The sequence below is a fragment of the Streptopelia decaocto genome, assembly GCF_964273445.1.
Source record: "Streptopelia decaocto genome assembly, chromosome: 12".
Lineage (NCBI taxonomy): Eukaryota > Metazoa > Chordata > Aves > Columbiformes > Columbidae > Streptopelia > Streptopelia decaocto.
The window spans coordinates 6853013-6873502 of NC_138667.1; the positions used below are offsets into that span (position 1 = coordinate 6853013).

The 20490-nt window shown below is 48.6% G+C and overlaps 1 protein-coding gene across 1 annotated transcript in view; it reads left to right on the top strand.

The window, feature by feature from the left end:
• Window positions 1-20258, top strand: part of FAT2 (FAT atypical cadherin 2) — a gene marked incomplete at its 5' end in the record, with an annotated part of 44282 nt that extends 24024 nt beyond the window's left edge. The window contains 14 exons of the mRNA XM_082063681.1: window positions 480-676; window positions 1308-1461; window positions 2225-2458; window positions 3249-3638; window positions 4919-5133; window positions 5726-5863; window positions 6541-6684; window positions 7377-7574; window positions 8643-9450; window positions 10214-10359; window positions 13222-13663; window positions 16159-16312; window positions 18156-18748; window positions 19551-20258. Coding sequence (XP_081919807.1) covers window positions 480-676; window positions 1308-1461; window positions 2225-2458; window positions 3249-3638; window positions 4919-5133; window positions 5726-5863; window positions 6541-6684; window positions 7377-7574; window positions 8643-9450; window positions 10214-10359; window positions 13222-13663; window positions 16159-16312; window positions 18156-18748; window positions 19551-20083 — 4346 coding nt within the window. The 3' untranslated portion in view covers window positions 20084-20258. The remainder of the gene's footprint in view (window positions 1-479; window positions 677-1307; window positions 1462-2224; window positions 2459-3248; window positions 3639-4918; window positions 5134-5725; window positions 5864-6540; window positions 6685-7376; window positions 7575-8642; window positions 9451-10213; window positions 10360-13221; window positions 13664-16158; window positions 16313-18155; window positions 18749-19550) is intronic.
• Window positions 20259-20490: the final 232 nt, after the last annotated feature.

Below are 20490 nucleotides of genomic sequence, written 5' to 3' on the forward strand. Positions count from 1 at the left end.
GCCCCAGAAAGCACAGGTATGTGTTAAACACTTCTACACGTTAAAAGGAAACACAGTACACGGCACTATAAGATCCAACCAATGTCTGCAGGGTATTTGCAACTCTCAGATCCCTTTAGGAATACGCACCAAGAAAGACTGACACACTTTAGGAAGGTGAGACAATGTGGTTTTGAGGCAATGAATATGCACATCTGCAGAATGTTACCGAGACATTTTTGCCATCAGCAGTTGTTTCCTCCTTTCAGTGCAACATGCAGACAATGAATTAGAGGAACAGGCAGAGTATTTCTGTGAGACAGACCAAATGCTCCTCACCTGCCTGATATGACACCGATGCCCTCTCTGTGTCACCACCACGAGTCCATCAGCTCTCCTAAAGGACAAGCAGTGGACATATCTATATCCCCTTTCCTTGTCACTTCTGATTTTCACCACTTGGTAAATGCCTTTTTTCCTTGCCTCCTGCCCCCTTCTAGAAGGAGACGCACTAGGACAGTTCACAGTTAACCAAATTGAGGGAGAATGGACTATTTCTTCCAAGAAGCCTCTGGACAGAGAAGATAGAGAGAAATATGTCCTCAAGGTTATGGCCTCCGATGGGAAATTTCAGGCTATCACTGAAGTGGAAATTTTTGTTCTGGATATCAATGACAACAGCCCTGAGTGTGGCCAGGTAAGACACCTGTCTTGGGACACCAAGGGCATGAGGGGAGCATCTGGAAAGGAGAGAACACAACAGAGAGGAAGAAAAAACAGAAAGAGCATGTTAAGAGGGTTTGGCTTGTCATAATTATTCTCACACGATCCTCTTGCTTTGATTATATTTAGCAATTTTAATTAAGCTGCATGTCAAGCAAGAACATTAAGTCTAGCCTCCAAGCATGTTTGCCAGCAGTAAGTGAGTGCCTAAGCATTATGAAGGATAATTTTTGGAGATAAACAATGCCAGGAAGCCTCCTGGGTAGAGGCATGTAAATTACTGAGTTTTATATCCTGCTAAGCTGAGCGATTCCCATCAGGAGGTTGGTTACTGTAGAGAGCCGATCGCTGCCATGGATGTTAGCCGTGGTGAGAAAGAACAGAGGTGGTTACTTCCCAAAGGAGATTCAAAGGCTTGTGTGAAATGAGCTCACTGGTCCCAGTCCACACCCTGGCAGCCGGCAATGGGAGGTGCATCATGTTTCCCTATAAACCACATGGTTTATCGTTCTCTATGAAGCTTCTGCTCATCTATTCCTCCCGATATAGGATGAAGGTATTTTTAAGACAGCTAAGATGTCAATGACACCTTCTGTCCTTGACAGGTGTTCTACACCGGGAGAGTCTCTGAAGACGCTCTGCCGGGTCTTTTCATTTTGAAAATATCAGCAACCGACCCCGATGTTGGCAGCAACGCGCAGATAACGTACAGCCTCCACGGCCCTGGCGCAGAGGAGTTCCGGCTGGGCCCACACACAGGTGAGAGCTGGGCAATGGGATGCTTCTATCCTCTTCCTCACCCACTCCCAAAAATTGCCAGCTCCCTGTGTGGCTCAACACTTGTCTCCTCTTGAGCAAACAAAAGCACTGTTCATCGCAGCTCTCCCAAGCTAGGAGAGAATGGCAAACAGGCAGGTTTATTGCAATACAGTCTAGAGGAAAATCATCTCTACATTTTCCTGCTAGCTTTCTTTACAAATGTTGGCATTAGCATTGTTAAAATGAAGGTTAGACACTACTGTTAAAGGCAGGTCTCAAGAAGGAGAGATCTGCAAGTATTCGGCTTGAATCAAAGACCCAAGTTCTAAACTCTAAAAAAAATCCTATCAGGTCTTAGGCAGTATGTTTGTCCAAATAGACATGATGATCACTCTAGAGATCATTTGGGGTTCATTACATTGCAGAAAGCTTAATGCATCAGGGTTTACAAAGGTCTTTAGAAGTATAATACAACTTTATGAGCACTTTTATCCCATGACGACATCCCATACGTGAAGTTCAGCCCAACTTGCAGGACTCCCCATGCCAAGCCCTGCCAGGGCACTGGCTGGCAGCGATCTGAGAATAGCCCCAAGCAATGTGGTGTGGACACATTACCACTATTAGCTGCATTACAAACAGCATTCAAACCCGCTCTGTTGTCTCCCACGGTTCACCCAGGAAGGCAGCATGATTGAACCTCTCCGAGCTCTCCTAAACTGAAGCTGCAGGAGACAAGACCATCTCTTGTTCTTTCCAACAGGGGAACTGACCACATCCACACCTCTTGACCGCGAACAGAAACCTATGTACCATCTTGTCGCCAAAGCGACAGATGGTGGAGGCCGTTCCTGCCAGGCAGATATAACACTGATTGTAGAGGACACGAATGACAACGCACCAAGATTCTTCCCCAGTCACTGCGCCGTGGCTGTTTTTGACAACACCACGACAAAGACACCCATCGCTGTGGTTGCTGCCAGGGACCTTGATGAAGGTGAGTCAGAAGGGGATTTACTTTTTAGTAGAGTTCATCTTTCATCCTGAATAGAAACCTTTGAAACCTAGGAAGGGCTACAGATGATTGAATCTTGGCGAAGATGTGCCTGGATCTCATCACTGACATGTTCTTGACTAGCAGGCTGGCATCAGCATTTTTGTGACCCTGCAGGAAATGCAAAATCTGTAGAAACATGCAAAGATAGACTTTGAGGACACGCTCAGTAACTGTAATCATGATGCACAGCACAAACTGTGATACACAGTTTGTCAGGGATCCAAACTGGACAGAAACTTTACCAAGATGGAGACTGAGAATGAGCATAATAAGGAAAAAATGAGCTTTAGATCTGGATCTGGTAGGTGATACGGATGGAGAGGTCCTTCTGAAGACACAAAGATTCTCAGAAATATAGGCAAGACTCCTAAGAAAGGAGCTTTCAATAAACCTCTCCAGCAGAGACCAAATTTACAATGACAGAGAAGCAAGAACGTATTTATCTGCTTTGGAAGCAGATAGGAAGGGATATTACATTTTAAAACAGGGGAATTAAAAATGGGAAGCACCAGTAAACACAGATAGGTGATGCTGATAAATGATGGTGAGCATGGCTAGATATCTGAACCTACATATGGACAGGAATACACTTAGTGTTCCTGCAGCCTCCATTTTCCCTAGGAATTTAAGGTCATTAAGTATACAAAGTCCAAATGTATTAAAAAAATAAGGATTAAACCAGCAGCATTCCTACCCAAGAATTAATGCTGCCTGTCCTTTATCCTTCCAGGTCCCAATGCTGAGGTGGTCTATTCTCTGTCTGACTCTGCCAATGGACACTTTTCAATTGAGGAAACCACAGGGGTGATCCGTCTGGAAAAGCCTCTGAAGGATTCACAGCATTCAGCATTTGAGCTGACAGTTCGTGCTACCGACAGAGGCACCCCGGAGCCCCTCTCTGCTCTTGGCACTGTCACTGTTTCCGTTGTGGATCTAAATGAATATCTGCCTGTTTTCCTGGCCCCTGAGTATATGGCCATGGTAAAGGAAGATGTAGCTGTGGGTACAGAGGTCCTCAACCTGTCAGCCTTGACAAGGGACAATGCAGAAAACACAGAGATCAAGTATGAAATAGTGAATGGCAACGACCACGGGAAATTTCAGCTCAACTCAAACACAGGTAATGTGATTTCATGACCAAGCAGGTCCGTGTTGACCCAACATCAAAAGCTGTCCTTGTACACGTCTTCTCTGGTTCTTCTCCATCTGGCTTGCACTTCTGCTCCCTTCTGTCTTCAGCCAGCACATGGGTAGGGAACACAGTCTTCTCTTCTACCCCAAATTTTGCCAGCCAAGTCACTTAAGGAGTGATCAAAATATTACTAAAATTAATGGAAATATTCCCATCATATTTTTCAGACCTCAGACAGGTGTGTGGGAATGAGGAATACATAGAGGACAGGATGGGGAAAATGTTCTACTTCAAAATGAAGGAGATGATGATTTCATTTAAAAATCCCATCCTGATCCCACAATGAACTTGCAGCCCAGAGTAACCGGCAGCTTTTTTGGGTAGCACTGAGTGAATGTGGATAACACCAATTTGTTAACCATGAGCAGGTGTTGAGCCAGGTTTACTAGCCAAATAAAACACTGCTCTGTTTGCAAAGCGATCTGATAAGAGCTGTTATCGAAAGGCCAATGTTAACTCCCTGAAACAAGCCCTTGGATGTGTCATCAATGGCCTTCTTGCCTTCTGCTGTAACATCCTCACTCACAACGCCTTCCTCAGCTACTCTGTCCCCAAGGCTCTTGTTAATTTTTCCACACCAATCTTCTTATTGAGTGTACATCTTAAAATATGGTAGTTTCAGTGATGAACCCAGGAAAGCATTGAAATACACAGGCACATTCTGTCCCTCCTTTCTTTCTTTTGCTTTCACTTTATGTCTTCCATTCATGTTCACCACTCGTTTTTTGAGATTAACTGCCTCCTTCTTTCTGTGTTGCATCCCAAGCCTCACAAATCACAGCATCTTGCCACACACCTTTTTCTCCTGTACAACTCTGCATCGACATATCACACCTTTTCATCCTGCCTGTGGCTCAGTTCAGTGATGCTCTAGTACTGCCTTGGTCACAGCTTTCAACAGCACAGTTAGACCCTCGTTCTATTTTGTCCCAGATCTCCTCCAATCAAGATTCCCGGACACCTCCCAGAACTGAAGTTTATTTCACTTCTTCAAACATTTGATACCAGAATGATGCAGGTTACGACAGAATCAGTTAAATTTTAGCTTGTTTTATGTGATTCCATGACCTACAGTATGACCTTCTCTGGTTAAATCAGCAAAGTGGCAGTTTGGCTATTATTTCATTATATCTCCAGAATTCCAAGAAACCTCACATGCGATTCATTCAAAGTATCTTCTGTCCTTTTCTATCCATCTGCCGATGCAGGTGCCTTATACATAAATGGCAGCTTGGACTTTGAAGCAAGTCACGAGTATTACTTATCCATTGAGGGCACAAGGAAGGGCTCAGCTTCCCTCAGTGATGTGACCATGGTGGTGATCAACATAACCGACATCAATGACCACGCACCAGAGTTCATCCAAGACCCTTACTTTGCTGACATCCGGGAGGATGCTGCAGTTGGGGAAATCATCCTCACGGTATGACTATGAACCAGGCCAGCCATCTTTACCTATTCTTTTAATTGTCCTATGCATTATTTATTCTTCTTTCACACTTTACGTTTCCTTGGACACAGACACCTCACTGGGTTTGTGACATTCAACATCTAAGGTTTAAGTATGACTTCAAAGAAGGATGATTGCCAGAATTCCTGACACTCCATAGACAGGAGAACACATTGTTTTATAAGACATCCTTAAGTAAAAGCTTGAGATAGCTAAAGGGGGCTCAGGAGCTTTGAGGATCTCTCAAGAGCTAAAATGCCTGCAGAAGGCAAATACCCTTGTGACCTAGTGAAGGCAGAGCCCAAAGTATTTCCATGTGGAAGTTCCTTCCCAGCCTGTTACCATCACAGTGGTGGTAACATCAGGAAAGGGACAAGGAGAAAGTCATGGTTGTAGCATGTATTGAAAAAATTAACGAATGACACTTATGCAAACCATCTTCCTCCTCCTCATTTGAGGCAAGCTCAAACCAATACCCTTAAATGTCAAGGAGGTCCTGCCGCGTTCCTTCATAGCAAGGCCTTTTTGGGCCAGGCATCCTAGCTTTTTTTTTGTCTCCTAACAGGTATCAGCTGATGACTTGGATGGAGCAATGAACAATCAGATCACATATTCAATAGTGGAAGGGAACCCACTGGGACATTTTGCCATTCAACCCAAAAGTGGGCAAATCAGCATCGCCAAGCACCTGGACAGGGAGGAGGTGAGTACCAGAAAATGGGAACAGGAAGGTTACAACAGGTGTGCCCCAAAAGACTGAGGGAGCACAGTATATCCAACTACCTCAAGTTTTCTGAATGATCTATGCTTAATACTGTAAGCAGAAGGGTAATCTTCCTTTCACTCATTTTCTAGACTTGTAGATACTGCTGGAGAAAGGCTGGGCTTTAGGGGAGGCAACACAGCCTTCAGTGCTCACAGCTCCAGGCTGTGTGCTGCTTTGAGTTGGCTGGGTGGGAGTCAGCCCCAAACTGGAAACCAACATGTTTCCAACTGATTTCCAGTTTCCAACTGGTTTCTGCTTCTCTGCATCAGAGCACTATAGAAAACAGGTGTGGAGAAGAGAGAGAAAGGTCATCTAGACAATCATTCATAAAACAGTAGCAGCTCAAACCACTGTTGACAGATGTTTGCCCAACTTAAGTCTCATCCATCTTTGGTAAGATGTTTCCCTTCTCTGCAACTATTGTGAGGTTGATTTTCTTTAGCAATGTGCTTTGTGATTTATGGATGGAGAGCCTTAGCCAAGGGCAAAGTTATTGTTATGGTGCAATGCATGCCCTCAATCATTTCAACAGGCTGCAACAGGGTAAAACAACAATGTAAAAAAGCCACCATTCCTCCATTTCTCCCAGTAATCACACACTACAAATCTTCCAGATCCCCAGTTATTCCTTGACAGTTCGAGCCACAGACAACGGCCACCCTGCTCAGTTCAGTGACGTCGCCTTGCATATCCATGTGTCTGATGTCAATGACAACCCTCCTCGGTTCTTCCAGCTCAACTACAGTGTGGTAGTGCAGGTAAGCCAGGAGGTGGTTTGTTCTCCCAGACTGTGTTAGGGTACTAAAGTACTCATGCAAGGGCTGCTGCGGGAGCAGAGGGGTGAGACAGTGATGAAATATGCTGTTGCTTTTTGTTCACTGCCACAAAGAACCAGTAGCACTGCAGGGACAGACAATCTGCCAACAGAAGTCATTTTCTCCTTCCAATGGATTCAGGCACCTTTTGTCCTTTCAGTACAGAGAGTGCAGAGCTTTTCACACTTTCCAAGCCTGACCTGCAGCCCCTTTCTCCCTTGCAATCATTCACATCTACACCACAACATAAAGAGTAGACGCAAGCACATGGTCAAGCATCATCATGCCTGCTGGATGCAGCCCAGTTGTCGCTTGGACCCAAAACACCTATACGTACTCAGAAAGAAACACAGACAAAACATGCTTTCACCTGCTTGTGCTGGCATGATTCAAGGGGAAAGCAAGAGCATCAGCTCAACTGTCTATGCTTTGCTGCCACAGAAGTAACACCATGAAAGGGAGTCCCATGAAACCACTGGGTCTCTGCCATTGCTGGCAAGAGTCTCTGTCTGATGCATGTGGGGTGTGGGACTTGCTTCCCTGTTCCTGATCCAGCATTTCCAGGGGCATTGTGGGTTCCCCTGGGCCTTTTATCTTTACTTGCCTTTCTCCACTAGAATCTTTCCCTATTTCAGGAAAATGCTCCTGTGGGTACAAGCGTCCTAGAGCTGATTATGAGTGACAGAGACACCCCGGAAAATGGACCGCCATATTCATTCCAGATCACTCAGGGCAACGACGGGAAGGCTTTTGATGTCACCCAGAATGGTCTGCTGGTGACATCATCCATCCTGAACAGAAGAATGAAAGAACAGTACCTGTTACAAGTCCAGGTAGAGCCTGCCTTACTGTCCTAGTACTGAATTCCCCAGCCAGATTAAGCAGCAACAAAATGAGATTAGGATGGCACAGCTGGAAGGAAATGTCTCTAGATTTGGAGAAATCTAATCCAGGCACAAATTATGCAGCTTGGAGCCAGCTCCAGAGCTCATTTCTTTACACAGCCTGCCCACATGAAGCTGGGAGCCAGCTTCTGCATTGATAAAATCAGATAACGTGATCGTGATACTCTGTCAGCAGTTTCCTTAGACAGATGCTTTTCCCAGCATCATTATAGTGACTTGCAGTTTAAAGTAAGACCTGGATCTGGTCCTATGAACTTTCTCCAATTATCCTTGTCATTTAAGAAGTGCTTAAAGTTCCTCTTCAAAGAGAATTTCTATTATTGCAGAGTGAATTAATTATTTTTCAATGTTATCAATAATGATAGTCCATTACAAACAAAAGCATAATAACATGTGAAGTACATACTTCTTCAGTAATGGTAGTTGTTCTAAAAGCTGGGTACTATTATATTATAAACCTCAAACACTACCTGCCTAAGATTAGGGAGAAACTTATCCTATAATATGATTATTTTGACATTCCTTGACTCAAGCTAGACAGACACTGTCAGAGGTGGGACATGGGCTTAAAGAGTCTGGAAGTTGAGAAAATGCGTTGATGTGTGTAGCTGCTTTATATCTCTATACACTCAGTTAAGCACAGAACCCCAAAGGTTAGCAACACCTCTAAAGACGATTAATCCTTAGTTAATCAGAGCCACCCAGGTGTGCCTCAGCTGCTGATGAGCACACACAGAAATTAGTGCAACCCCACTGCTGACAGGAGGTCTCAACCAGTCTCCACACTGGAAGGCACACTGCAGTTTCCCTGGGGCCATCTCCAAGCAGACATCCAACTGTGCTGCCAGTTTTTCCCATTCCTTCTTCCTGACAGCTGCCACCCATTGCCACCTCCAAGGTGTGCTTCTTTGCAAGGCCCTCTTAGCCCATCCAGCCACGTGAGGTGACAGCATGTCAGCATGTGGCTATAACAGAGCCTTCTGTTTTCCTTGACAGGTCTCTGACAGTGGTATCCCTCCCCTGTCTTCATCTGCATTTATAAATATCCAAGTGACTGAGCAGAGTCAGTATGCCCCCTCAGCCCTTCCCCTGGAAATATTCATCACCACCAACGAGGAAGCCTTCCGAGGTGGTGTCCTGGGCAAGATCCATGCCACAGATCGAGACCCCCATGACACGCTGGTGTACACTTTGGTGGCAGAAGTGCCCCGGGAGGGGCTCTTCTCTGTTGGGACTGCGGATGGAAAGATCATTGCTGGGGACAAGCTTCCCCACGGCCACTATCTCCTGAACGTGACAGTCAGTGATGGGACATTCACAGCCACAACCAGCGTCAACATCCACGTGTGGTGCTTCACACAGGAGGCCCTGGACAAGGCGGTGGTGCTACAGTTCCGTCACCTCTCCCCTGAGGAGTTTGTGGGGGACCATTGGCGCAACTTGCAGAGATTCCTGGGAAACGTCCTTGTCACCCGCCGCCAAAACATCCACATGGCCAGCTTACAGCCTGCAGCTACCTCTGATGGAGTGGACCTGCTCTTGGCTGTTGGAGAGCCACACGGTTCCTTGTATGAACCTCGGGTCCTCGCAAATAAGATCACTGTGTCAGCTGGGGAGATGGACCAACTCGTTGGGCTCCGGATGAAGAAGGCAATTCATGTGCCATGTCACGGGCCAGACTGCGCCCATCGTGTCTGCAAGGAAACCATTCAGCTGGATCCAGGCCTGATGTCAACTTACAGCACTGCCCGACTCAGTGTCCTCACCCCACGGCACAGCTTGGAGCAAATCTGTTCTTGCAATGGTGAGCAATCCTTCCTGGTAGCATCCCACCCAATAAACATATTGTGTCTTTCTTCATTATGTTGTAAAGCACCTGGACTTTCCATGGAATTAGGTTGCCCAATAACCAACAACTCTGCCTGCAATTTCAAAGCCAAATCTGGACTTTTAGAGTTCAGAAGTTTCACAGTCTTCCTTTTTTTTTCTTTTTAAATTGATCTCCTGTAGCATTTAATAGCAACATCTACCTATCTCATTGGGAAAAGTCACTCATACCTAGCAGGTAATGAAGCTCAGTGATCAGAATTTCAGTCTCTGAGCTCCTGTGTTGAGCCTAGACTCAGAAAAGCACAGATAAATTTGAGGAAAGCCAAATAATGCTTATTTGTTATACTCACTCTAGAATACTGCAAGAAATAAATGGAGTGAGCAGGGAGAGAGGTTAACATCACTTGGGCGTGAATGGTAGAGGGATACCATGGAATAATATAAAGACTTATTAAGGATGAGGAAATTCAGGGGTGTTGAAGACCATGCTGAGAGCACCTCAAAGGCACTATACAACAGAAATAGACAGGCTGCTGCTGCAGCCTTTTACACTAAAGGCCACACTTGGAGCTCCAAACAGGAGCTGTGGGAGGTGCAGTGCAGCTGTGCATTGATTACTGTGGCTGAGACTGTTCCAGGATAGTTATGGTGTCAGGCTGGAAAAGAGGCAAGGCTCCATACAGTCCATAGTCTCAAAGCATGACAAAGATGACACCTTTTGTTCATTCTCCTTCCAGGAACGGCTGTGAGGTTTGGGGGCCACAGCTACATTTGGTACCAGCATTCGCAGGTCAGCTCCTGGCACATGCATTTCCGCCTGAAGACTCGCCAGCTGCACGCCGTGGTGTTCCACGCTAACGGGACTGACCACGCCACTTTGGAGGTCTGTATTGCAATGCACGGGATTTCTTTCCAGAGTAAAAAAAACACTGGTTTAGGCAAAGGAAACACAGAAAGAAGATGCAATAGTATGTACCCTTAGTAATTCATCTAGCTAAAATATAAGACTCGGGAAGACCAAGTGAGAGCCAAGCACGGTTTGGTAATTGCTGCAACCACAACTAGTGAATCATTTTTTACATCTGCGAATGCACAGGCTGTGTGAAGGCAACATACATCCATATCATACATCCACATCATTTTTTCCTTACAGCTTGCTTCTCCATCCCTCTCTTATATCGCATCTCTCAGGACAAAGAATTTACAGGTGGCATTTTCCCCAGATCAGCCTGCTGTAGCAAAGGGCAAACTTGTCCCCAGACTTCAGGAGCAAAGTCAGACTCTGACGGAGCACACAAATAGTTTGCCAGACCACGTTACGGTTGGGGTACCAGGATACAGAGATGGGAGGGCACAGGTGAGCTCTGAAATTGGAAATGATATCACCAACCTTCACTTGCGGCTGAGAATATGCCAGTCATATCATGCATCTAATTCAATGGACCTCAAATTAAAGGTCCTTAACAGTAATGGACAGAACAGACAAAACAGGAGTCTTAAATGCTATTTCTCACCCCCACACACTCTCTTTTCAACCACTTTCTTTAGGTAGTTTCACTGGTTTAGACACTTGCAGAGATGGGAAAGTTTCAGTCTGATCACTCTCATCTCCCAGCAGCGCACTGAATAGAACCCGCATTCAACGATCATCTCCCTCTTCCACTTTGGCAACAGAAGGAAAGTAGCAGATGACTAAAGAACAGGGGTTTTGTATATTCCTCATCAATTAAATCCAGACAAATTGGAGACCCAGATCACGGGACATACTTAGCAGCTTACAGAGATTTGTCCCTGAGGCTAATCACATTAAGATCTACTGTAATCTACCTGGAAATGTTCATCCTGCCCCTGAATTCCCTTGTCCCTTCTCATGGTTTCACAACCCCATCTTCCTATTTTGAAATATTTTTCTTTCCACTGTTATAAAAGACTCAGACAGAACTGCACAGCAACCAATGCCCAGGGACCTGCCCAAAGCACATACTGCAAGCTCCTGCTGCCATAGCCATTGCTCCTGAAGAGCTAGAGCAGAGAAACATCATCCATATGTCCTGTACCCATCTGCAAAAGTGACTTTTAGCTGCATTTAAAGCACTGATGAGAAAAACTTAGCTGCTTGAGAAGGGTCCCTAGCTTTCTGCCCCATCTGGGAAGGAGAGTCACCAAATAGTTAGCAGAAGTAGTCCAACACTCCAGAAAAGGACGAGGTGTCAAGAAGCTCTACTGAGCCAGGCCTAACAAGGGAGAAAAGACTCTTTACTGATGGAGTTCAGTGTGCCCATAATCTCCTGTACCCAGATGTCTTCACAAGCTTTTCAGTAGGAAACATTCATAAAGATTCAAAGTTGCCTGTGAATCATTTCTTTCCTGATTCATTTTATTAACATCTCAGGGATCAAACCTTTTCTAGACCATCTGGCTTGAAAAAAACTGAAGGAATCTCTTAGGCTTTAAGCTTTGTGGATTGCAGTGCTCTAGGTATGAGCCAAAGCCTTGAAAGAATCGTAACCAATCGTTTGTAGATTTGATTAAGAGGATGAGTTCTCCCAAGGGCAGGCAAATCGTCACCCATCCAATCAGTGAGCTCTCCTGATGTTCAGAAACAGGGTGCAGCAAGAGGATGGCAAAACAGGCAAGCTGGGAAAGACTTGGCAGCCTGTCTGCTCTTGCTCCAGGGAACTGAGTTCTCAGCTGTCTCCCAGCCCCAGATATTGAGAAGCCAAATCTACAGACCCATCTGAAGTGAAATCATGTTCCTCCAGATAGAGTAAAATGACGAAGTTCTCTGGTGCGCTTGCCAGTTGTGCAAAGAGATTTACACACGTGTTGCCCTGAGGCCCTTCCACAGCATGTGCCAGCTGCATCGTGTTCTTCCTTCAGCAGCTGCTCTCTCTTCCCATTGGGCTTTATTTATATTGTTGGACTTCTCTAAGAGTGAACTGTTGTTCTGCTCTGCTTTTGACCCCTCCAAAGTGGCCACATCATATCATATGTAGGTTCCTCTAGAGTTCAGTGTACCCTAGAGTCGCTGATCCTCTTGTAGACTCTTTCACACATCACCACTCCTCTCTGTCCTTAATGCCCCCCTTGGAGATGTATTTCACCTGGCATGAATTGCTTGATGTTACATAGCAAGCTCTGCAGGTTTTCTGTAAATGTTTTGTTACATCCCTCTTCTCCTCCTTCATAGGCTCTTGGCTTCTATGAAACAGAGGTTTTATCAACAAAGCTCTGGGGATAAAAAACTGAAAGAGGTTTATGCCTGACCACCCTGAAACACTAGAGCTAACCTTTTCTTTTTCCTTCCTCCATATGCATTTTAAAGATTACTCTTGGGCCACAAATAGGAATTTCTACCATTCCAGTTTAACACAGAAACACACTGGTGTGGTTCACTTTTAGAAGCTCAATACCTTGTCTCCCTCCCATCTGCTGAAGAACAAGGATTGGATTGCAACACCCAGCAGCAGCTTTGGCCTGGTTTTCCAGCATGCTGGTTAGAAGCTGGGTACAACAGTCATTCCTTTCTCTGCCTCCCACCTCCTCCTCGCCTTCTCCAGAGAAAGCTGCCAGGTGCTCCTCTCCACTGAGGTCCTTTTGGCACCCTCACCCATACCAAGGAGGCAACTATTCTATGATTCTATGCTTAGGCAGGGAGAGATGGGAACAAAGAGGAGGAGAAGTCTCTATGAACAGCAGCCACCTGTATCACAGCTAACCATGACTTCTGGGACATGTTTTGCAGATGATTAATGGAGTGCCTCAACTTGGGTACAGTTGCCAAGGGAACTACACTGGGAACCTCTCCTCCTCACGTTTTGTGAGCGATGGTGAGTGGCACTCAGTCTTCCTGGAGGTGAAGAACACATCTGTCCGCCTGCTCATCGACGGACTGGGAAACGCCTCTCTCCAGCTGCCACTGACCTGTAGCATCTCCCGGGGCAGACGAGACTTGCTTTTTGGGGGCCTCCGGCAGCCGCTCCAGTCCCAGAGAGTCACACGGGGGTTCAGAGGCTGCCTGGATGTGGTTGCAATCAATGGCAGAGAAGTGGTTCTCCTGCCCGGGAAAGGGCAGTCAAAGGAAGTGGTGGAAGAGATGGGGATAAAGCAGTGTTGCTCCCCAACCGGTGCCTGCAGCAGCAACCCATGCCTCAACAACGGGATGTGCTCCGAAACTCATGGAGGAGGTATGTGAATATCCCATGCAGAGCAATAAGCAGCAAGGGGGAGGGAAAGATGCAGCTTCTTCATTCATTCCTGTGCGAGGGAGCTACCCCAGAGGAGACTCAGAGGTCTGCTGTGCCAGGGGACTTCAAGTGATAGCTGATTCAGTGCAGCAGCAGCTGCAGAGTACGAGATCATCATCCTGGCACTCATGGACTGGTGGACCATGGCCCGGAGGGCAGGAGCGTGTTTCTAAGGAGTGTGTATGACTTAGGAGAGTGCAGCTTTGCCAAAAACTCAAATGCAAATAGAAATTCCACCCACCCCTCTGCATTCTCTTTGCTTAAGGAGCCATTAGCAAGGCTGGAATCGGGTAAGATAGGATCACGCAGCGATGGTATCTGGGCAGAAACAAGCTAAGATCTTGGTCTACTCCCACTGCAGTCAGTGACTCCCCGGGGCTATGGGAAGGGATATGGGAAAACCATAAACTCAAATCTAAGAGTCTCAGGCTGCCATGGGGTGCATATACCAACAGAGGTTTGGTACCAGGGTCTGCCCAAGACAGTCTCACCACTGCCCCGTCTCTCCCATCGGGGGTTCTCCCTGCAGTGAGCTGTATCACAGCAACAAGGCTGGTTTGCTGTGGCCTCGAGGGGAGGAATGGCTCTCAGTGATGCCCACTCTTGTGTCCCTGCCTTACACCTTGTCCCTGGTTCCAGCACAGCAGGGCTGCACCCTGTAACACTCCATCTATCACTATAGATACTGTCTGTGCTTTGGCCCTTCCTTGGGACAGAGGGGTGATTTCCAGGCTGCTGCACAGGGCAGGAGCTCCTCCCGCAGCTCTGTGCTCTTTGGGGCCGTTGCCAAAACCCACACCCTGCCTGTGGAGCGAGCGAGGCCAGAGGAGGGAGCACACCTTCACCTGCCCGCAGCCTCTGGGAACAAGATTCCCAGCCCTGCCAACTCAGTAGCTGCCTGGTTTAGGTGAACTTGTTTGACACCAGGTGCATTTGTACTGAACAGTTAAGTCTGGCTGCTACTCACACCTCAGCCTTACCCTTGAGACCCTCCGCACAGAAAACCCCTCTGGCTGGGCTAGAAGGGGTTTGAAGCCCATGAGATGAAAACCCATCTCTGCTCTAAGTTAAGGCATCACCTGTTTGTTTTGCAGGGAGCATACAAGGGGAGGGAGAAGGAGGAAAATCACTCCCTTACTAATAACCCAATAATCCAGTACTCTTCCCTTAGTTTGCTTCTCAGGTGATCAACAACTTCTGCAAATGGCCCAGCTGCCCAGGAAAGAGCCTGTGGGACATGGCCCCACACAGAAACATGCAGGGCATGATAGCAAGGAGGGGATTGCTCAAGGGACATTTAGTTTGTGAGGTTATCCTGGGTGCTTGGCTTCCTTGAGCATTGTGGGGCTTAGTCCTGTAGACCACGGGCACGCAGCACTAGTTTATGCAAAGCCCTGCCCAAAGATCTCAGGCATGGGATTACATGCACAGGCAAAGACACGTCTGTGCACACCAGCCTCGGTAAGCCACGTGGCCACGTGAGAACGTATCTATGCAGAAAGGGTCAAACCCAGACCAGCCACTACGTCAATCACAGTGCTCAGGACCACAGGTGCAAACACACATGAACCCCTGCATCCAGGAACACATGTGTTTGGGCACACGCAGCTCTCCAGGCAATGTCCAGCACCTGCTGCGTGTGTAAGCAAGTCCTTGCTGTAAAACCACTAACACACATGTGGAAACAGGTCTGCATTTGTTCAGCCCGTGCTCTAAAGCTGGGATGTTTAGTTTGTGGACGACTAGCAAAGACTTCCCAAACACGCTGCAAGGCGGAAACTCTGAACTTCTCGCGTGGCATCACCAGCCCTGCTACTAGCAGGAGCTCAGCACAGCCAGGGACATTCCCATGCTCAGGGCTACACTAAACAGCAGCCAAAACCAAACAGCAGCAGCCCCCTCCAAGTTCCTGGGGACCATCTGCAACCAGACACCTCCTGTAGGCAAGAGAAACCAGGCGTGTTGAGACAGGCGCTTCATACCACAAAGAAACTTGCAGGACCAAAGACTTCAGAGAACAATAAGTTAAAGAGGATTGCATTTAGTAGAGTCAGAAACTGTGAATCAGCCAGACAGGCTCTGCTTCCTTTAACCTGAATTTGTGTCCCAGCTTCTCCATGCAATAAAGCCATGCTCTGAATATGTCCCTGGCAAGAGAAGGTCTGTGGTAGGATAGGCTTGACTTGTTGCTCTCTAGCGCCATTGCACTGCCCCAGTGTGGCCAGCCAGCGCCCAGCAACTGCTCCAGGTCCTGTAACACACCCACCAGATCACCATGGGTGTTTCGGGTGCCCATCAGCACCTCCTGTGACTGCAAATACCAATGCTTAGGTAGCCGGATTGAGCTCTGCGGGTGCCACCAGTACCAAGCCCTGCTTCTCCCTGTTCTTCCATGTGGATACCATCTCTTCATGGTGCTGTCTCACTCTCTCCAGGTTACACCTGCATCTGCCCAGGACTGTTTTCTGGTGAGCATTGCGAGCTTGGGGACAGTCCCTGCGAGTCCAAGCCCTGCCTGCATGGGGGAACCTGCACCCTCTCCGCCACCGGGTACTCCTGCCACTGCCCAGACTGGTACCTGGGCGAAAGGTAAGGGCTGGGCAATCTTCCGTGGTGGGCTGAAAACATGATTTCTGCCAGTGAGCACTGCACGCCTCTGGAGCTCACCAGACACTCTGGGTTTAAGTGCTCGTTGCATGTACCTGAGCCTTGCAGCAGAGAAGCATCCAAAGGCAGAGCTGAGCAGACCAGAGCAGGAATAGCTCTGCCACCGTGTGGTCACTGCTGCTCTGTGCCCATCTCCCCTGAGCAGGAGGGAAAGAAAAATAAAAGAAAAAATAATCTCACGTATGCTTTGAATGCCTGCAGATGTTATGCTTGGTTCAGGTTCAGAGCTTCTCCTTGCAACGGGAGAGTCTCTCCCCACACGCCGCTCCTCCCCACGGCGTGTGCTGAGGGTGGCGTGTGCCATGGCTATGGTGGCATCGTCCCCAAGGGCAGGGCTGCCAGCAGCGGGGTGCATGCGGCAGAAGGGTGTTCCAGTCTGGGGGGAGGCTGGTGAGCACAGCCATGAGCTGCCCCCTCCCTCCGGAGCCAGGACACCCACCCTGAGTGCTACAGGGGCTGTTTCTGCCCAGGACCAGCTCTGCAGAGCTCATGTAAGGGGAATTTCTGTCACAGCCACAATTCATCCAGTTAAAAGCTCAGCTTGGGATAATGTGTTACGCTGAAAAGCAGGTGCAGGATGCTGTTCCCCCTCTGTCAGCCTACACATCCCTATTATCATGGCCCTGAACAGTTCGTATCACTTTGAAGTTCTCACCATCAGTGTACAGCTTGGATACTTTTCCCATATATGAAATGTCAGCGCACACTTGTATCTGCAGCTAGAGAATTACGCCAGGCACAGACACTGCTCTGTGGCTCAGTATTACCCACCACAGCCATGCACCCCCTTCAAGCCCCCTGCCCCGCTCCAGCCCAGCACAAGCTCAAAGAGTCAAGCTCATCCTTCTGCCTTAGTCATTTAGCCAAGGTCCTCTGAATCAAAGCAAAGGCAGAAACTATTCATGCAACTCTTGGAATAAATGAATGTGGCTGAGCATTAGGTGGCAGTGTAATATCTGAAATCACTGGCTGTCTAGCCAGAGCATGTGGGTGCACGTTCCTCACACCAGCTCACACATCCTGACACACTAAGAAACAAGAGGAGCCCAAACCTCACAGTTTGTTCAGTAATGAGAAAGAAGGGCAGCAGGAGGGGAAGGGAAAGAAAAGCCAGCAAAGTATTGCATTTCACTCCTAGCACAGGGTAATCGTTACTGTTGGAAGGAAAGGTCCCCTGTATTGTTGGTGAATGTTTAGGTTGTACAGGGTGGAGCAGGACAAAGAATCAAGAATTCAGTCTCAGTCCTGCAGATGCTCCATAAAATATAAAAAAAAAACCTCTTCAACAAAGATGCTCTTTCACCACTTCTCAGGCTAGATATCTCCCAAATGTTTGCAACATGCAGACATCCACACATCACCCTGAGACCCCACAGAGCAGCCTGGAGGACATACAAGGCTTCAAAAGAGGGTGACACATCTCAGAGTGATGCTGGGCTCCCTAATTGAACAGGATGGGAGCAATGTGAGCCCTAGAAACTCCAAATGCTCCTCTGAGGCAGGAAGACCACATTTTAATTTGTTGCACATGACTGAGAAATGACACCATCCTGTAAAACATCATCTCCTGAAAAGCATCATTTTATACTCAAGGATCACAGTTCTCTGCCAGGGGAGGCAGCTAGCACGAGTCTAGCACGGGAGGGAGAGCAGACCAGGATGGAGCATCCTTGGCTGGTGTAAGTCAGAGCCCAGAATAGGATGACGCAGTTTTAGCTGCATCCCCAGGCTGATGGTGGTTGTCTCCATCCTTTCCTCCCCACAGGTGCGAAAAGCTGGCCGAGGAGTGTCAAGACAACCCATGCCGAAACGCTGGGCGCTGCGTGAGCAACCAGGGCTCCATCCGCTGCATCTGCCCATCCGATTACCAGGGGGCCTACTGCACGCAGCCCATCATCACCCCCGCCATTGTGCCCACGCAGTGGGCAGTGGGGCCCGAGGAGATTGCGGAGATAGCAGCTGGAGTGCTGGGGGTGGCCATCCTGGCCGCGGCATTTGTGGTCATCCGCAAGCGCTACCGTCACCGGGCCAAGGCACACAAGCCGGTGGCCCGCGAGGACCCCGACCTGCTCTCCAAGAGCGAGTTCTCCAAGAGCGTGGGTGTGGGCACCCAAGCCGTGCCACCCATCGAGCTCAACATCCTCAGCGACGCAGCACACAACAACCTGGACCGGGCCACACCGGAGCAGCGCAAACCCACCAGCACCCCCGAGTTTGTCACCTTCAACTCAGCCAATGCCCCAAAGCACCGGGGCACCATCGTGTGCAGCGTGGCACCCAACCTGCCCCCTGCTGCACCTCCCTCCAACTCCGACAACGAGTCCTTCATCAAGTGCACCTGGGCCAGGGAGGAGATGGGTCAGTAGCCACAGCTTTTTCTTGCTCTTACACATCCCTCTTCCCTCTGTGAAGTGCATTAAAGGTTTGCAAACCTAAGAGACCAACTGGCTAAAACCAAGCAAAGCACAGGGAAATGATGCCCAAGCCCTGCTGTAGGTCCTTTATTGGCTGTTCCCTCCCTGCTCACCAGTACATCCCAGTTTTCAGCTTTAAATTGCTCAGTCTCATACGCAGTCAGCAGGGAAACCATCAATGCCTAGCCTGGATTCCCACACATCCTAGGTCAAAAGACCTTATAAAAGAGAATAACAAAGGTAAGAGGAAAAAAATAAGAACTTAAATATCAGTGTGAGTTTTAGTGGAGGCTTTTGCATCAGTGCTGCGAGGCAGAGGGATCACACCCTCAGGGAAACGCTTTGCATGGCTCTGGACAGCAAGGTCACTGCTTTCTCTCTGTCCAGGAGTTCAAAGGATGCTGTTAGAAAGTTCACAAGTGTAACTACAAGGAAAGGGAAAGATCCCATGGATCACTTGCTCTGCCCTCATCCCTTCCTCATGCAAGCTTCTTGCATCCAAACGGTGTGATGAAGTGTACCTTTTGGGTGCTAGAGTAGTAGATACCTGAAGGCTATAGAGGGGTGCCCTTCGGTCCCCTCAATTCCCAAAGCAGAAGCTACAGCTCCCCTGTCCCCACGTCTCCTCTCTTCCCCAGTCTGCCACATCTCCTGCAGGCTCAGAGCCTACACAGGAATTAGGAGGAGGGCAAGAGAGGGAAAACAACAGCTTGAACTGCAGCTAACACAACTCTCTTTTATTTCAGTCTACCCAGCAGAAACAACCTACTGGCCCCCCCGGTACCTCTCATCAGATGTCCAGGAATATTCCCACTACGAGATCATTCAAGGCCCCCCTCCATCCTCCTCCCACCCTCCTCTCCCCCCGCCGCCCCCTCCACCAGCAGACACAGAGCCGGTCGCTCTTTACGGGGGTTTCCCCTTCCCGCTGGACCAGAGCAACAAGCGGGCCCCCATCCCACCCCGCTACAGCAACCAGAACCTGGAGGACTTCTTGCCGCTCGGCCCTGTGGACATGGGAGCCTCCCAGTGCCAGAATGAATATACGGCCATCAGCTACTACCCAGCGCAGTTGGTGCAGGGTGAGGGTGCCCCGTACCAACCCGACCCCGGGTACAAGCGGGTGAGCATGCGCCTGAGCGTGGCCCAGCCGTCCTATGCGGACTGTGAGGTGGGCCACCAGCCCAGCATCCGAGCCCAGCCCCTTCCACCCCCCAACTACGAGGGCTCCGACATGGTGGAGAGTGACTACGGGAGCTGCGAAGAGGTGATGTTTTAACAGCAGGCTCATCCTCGAGATGAGAAAAGAAGCACATCTCCGTGCAGAACAGTGTGCAGGGGGCTGGCACGTGCCACCAAAGAGAGGCTTATGGGTGTGACCCCCCCAGCTTGCTGCATCTCCCCCTGCACAGCTGGGTTGTGATTTGGCTGGATCTTTCCCCTCGCTGCCCTCCACGGTGCTCCCGTTGCAAACAGAGGGGAAATGCTCCAGCTATGGTGGGACACAGAGGATGCTCCTGGGATGCCAGTGACTAACCTGCCTCCTTTCCAAGGGGATTTCCTCCACCACCACGCAGGACCACAACGTGCCACCTCCTCCCACCCAGGGCTCCCTGGCCACAGGGATAAGGAGGAGGAGAAGCACTGCAGGCATGGCAGCAGTCATGGTGGAGAAGGTGTTAAAGG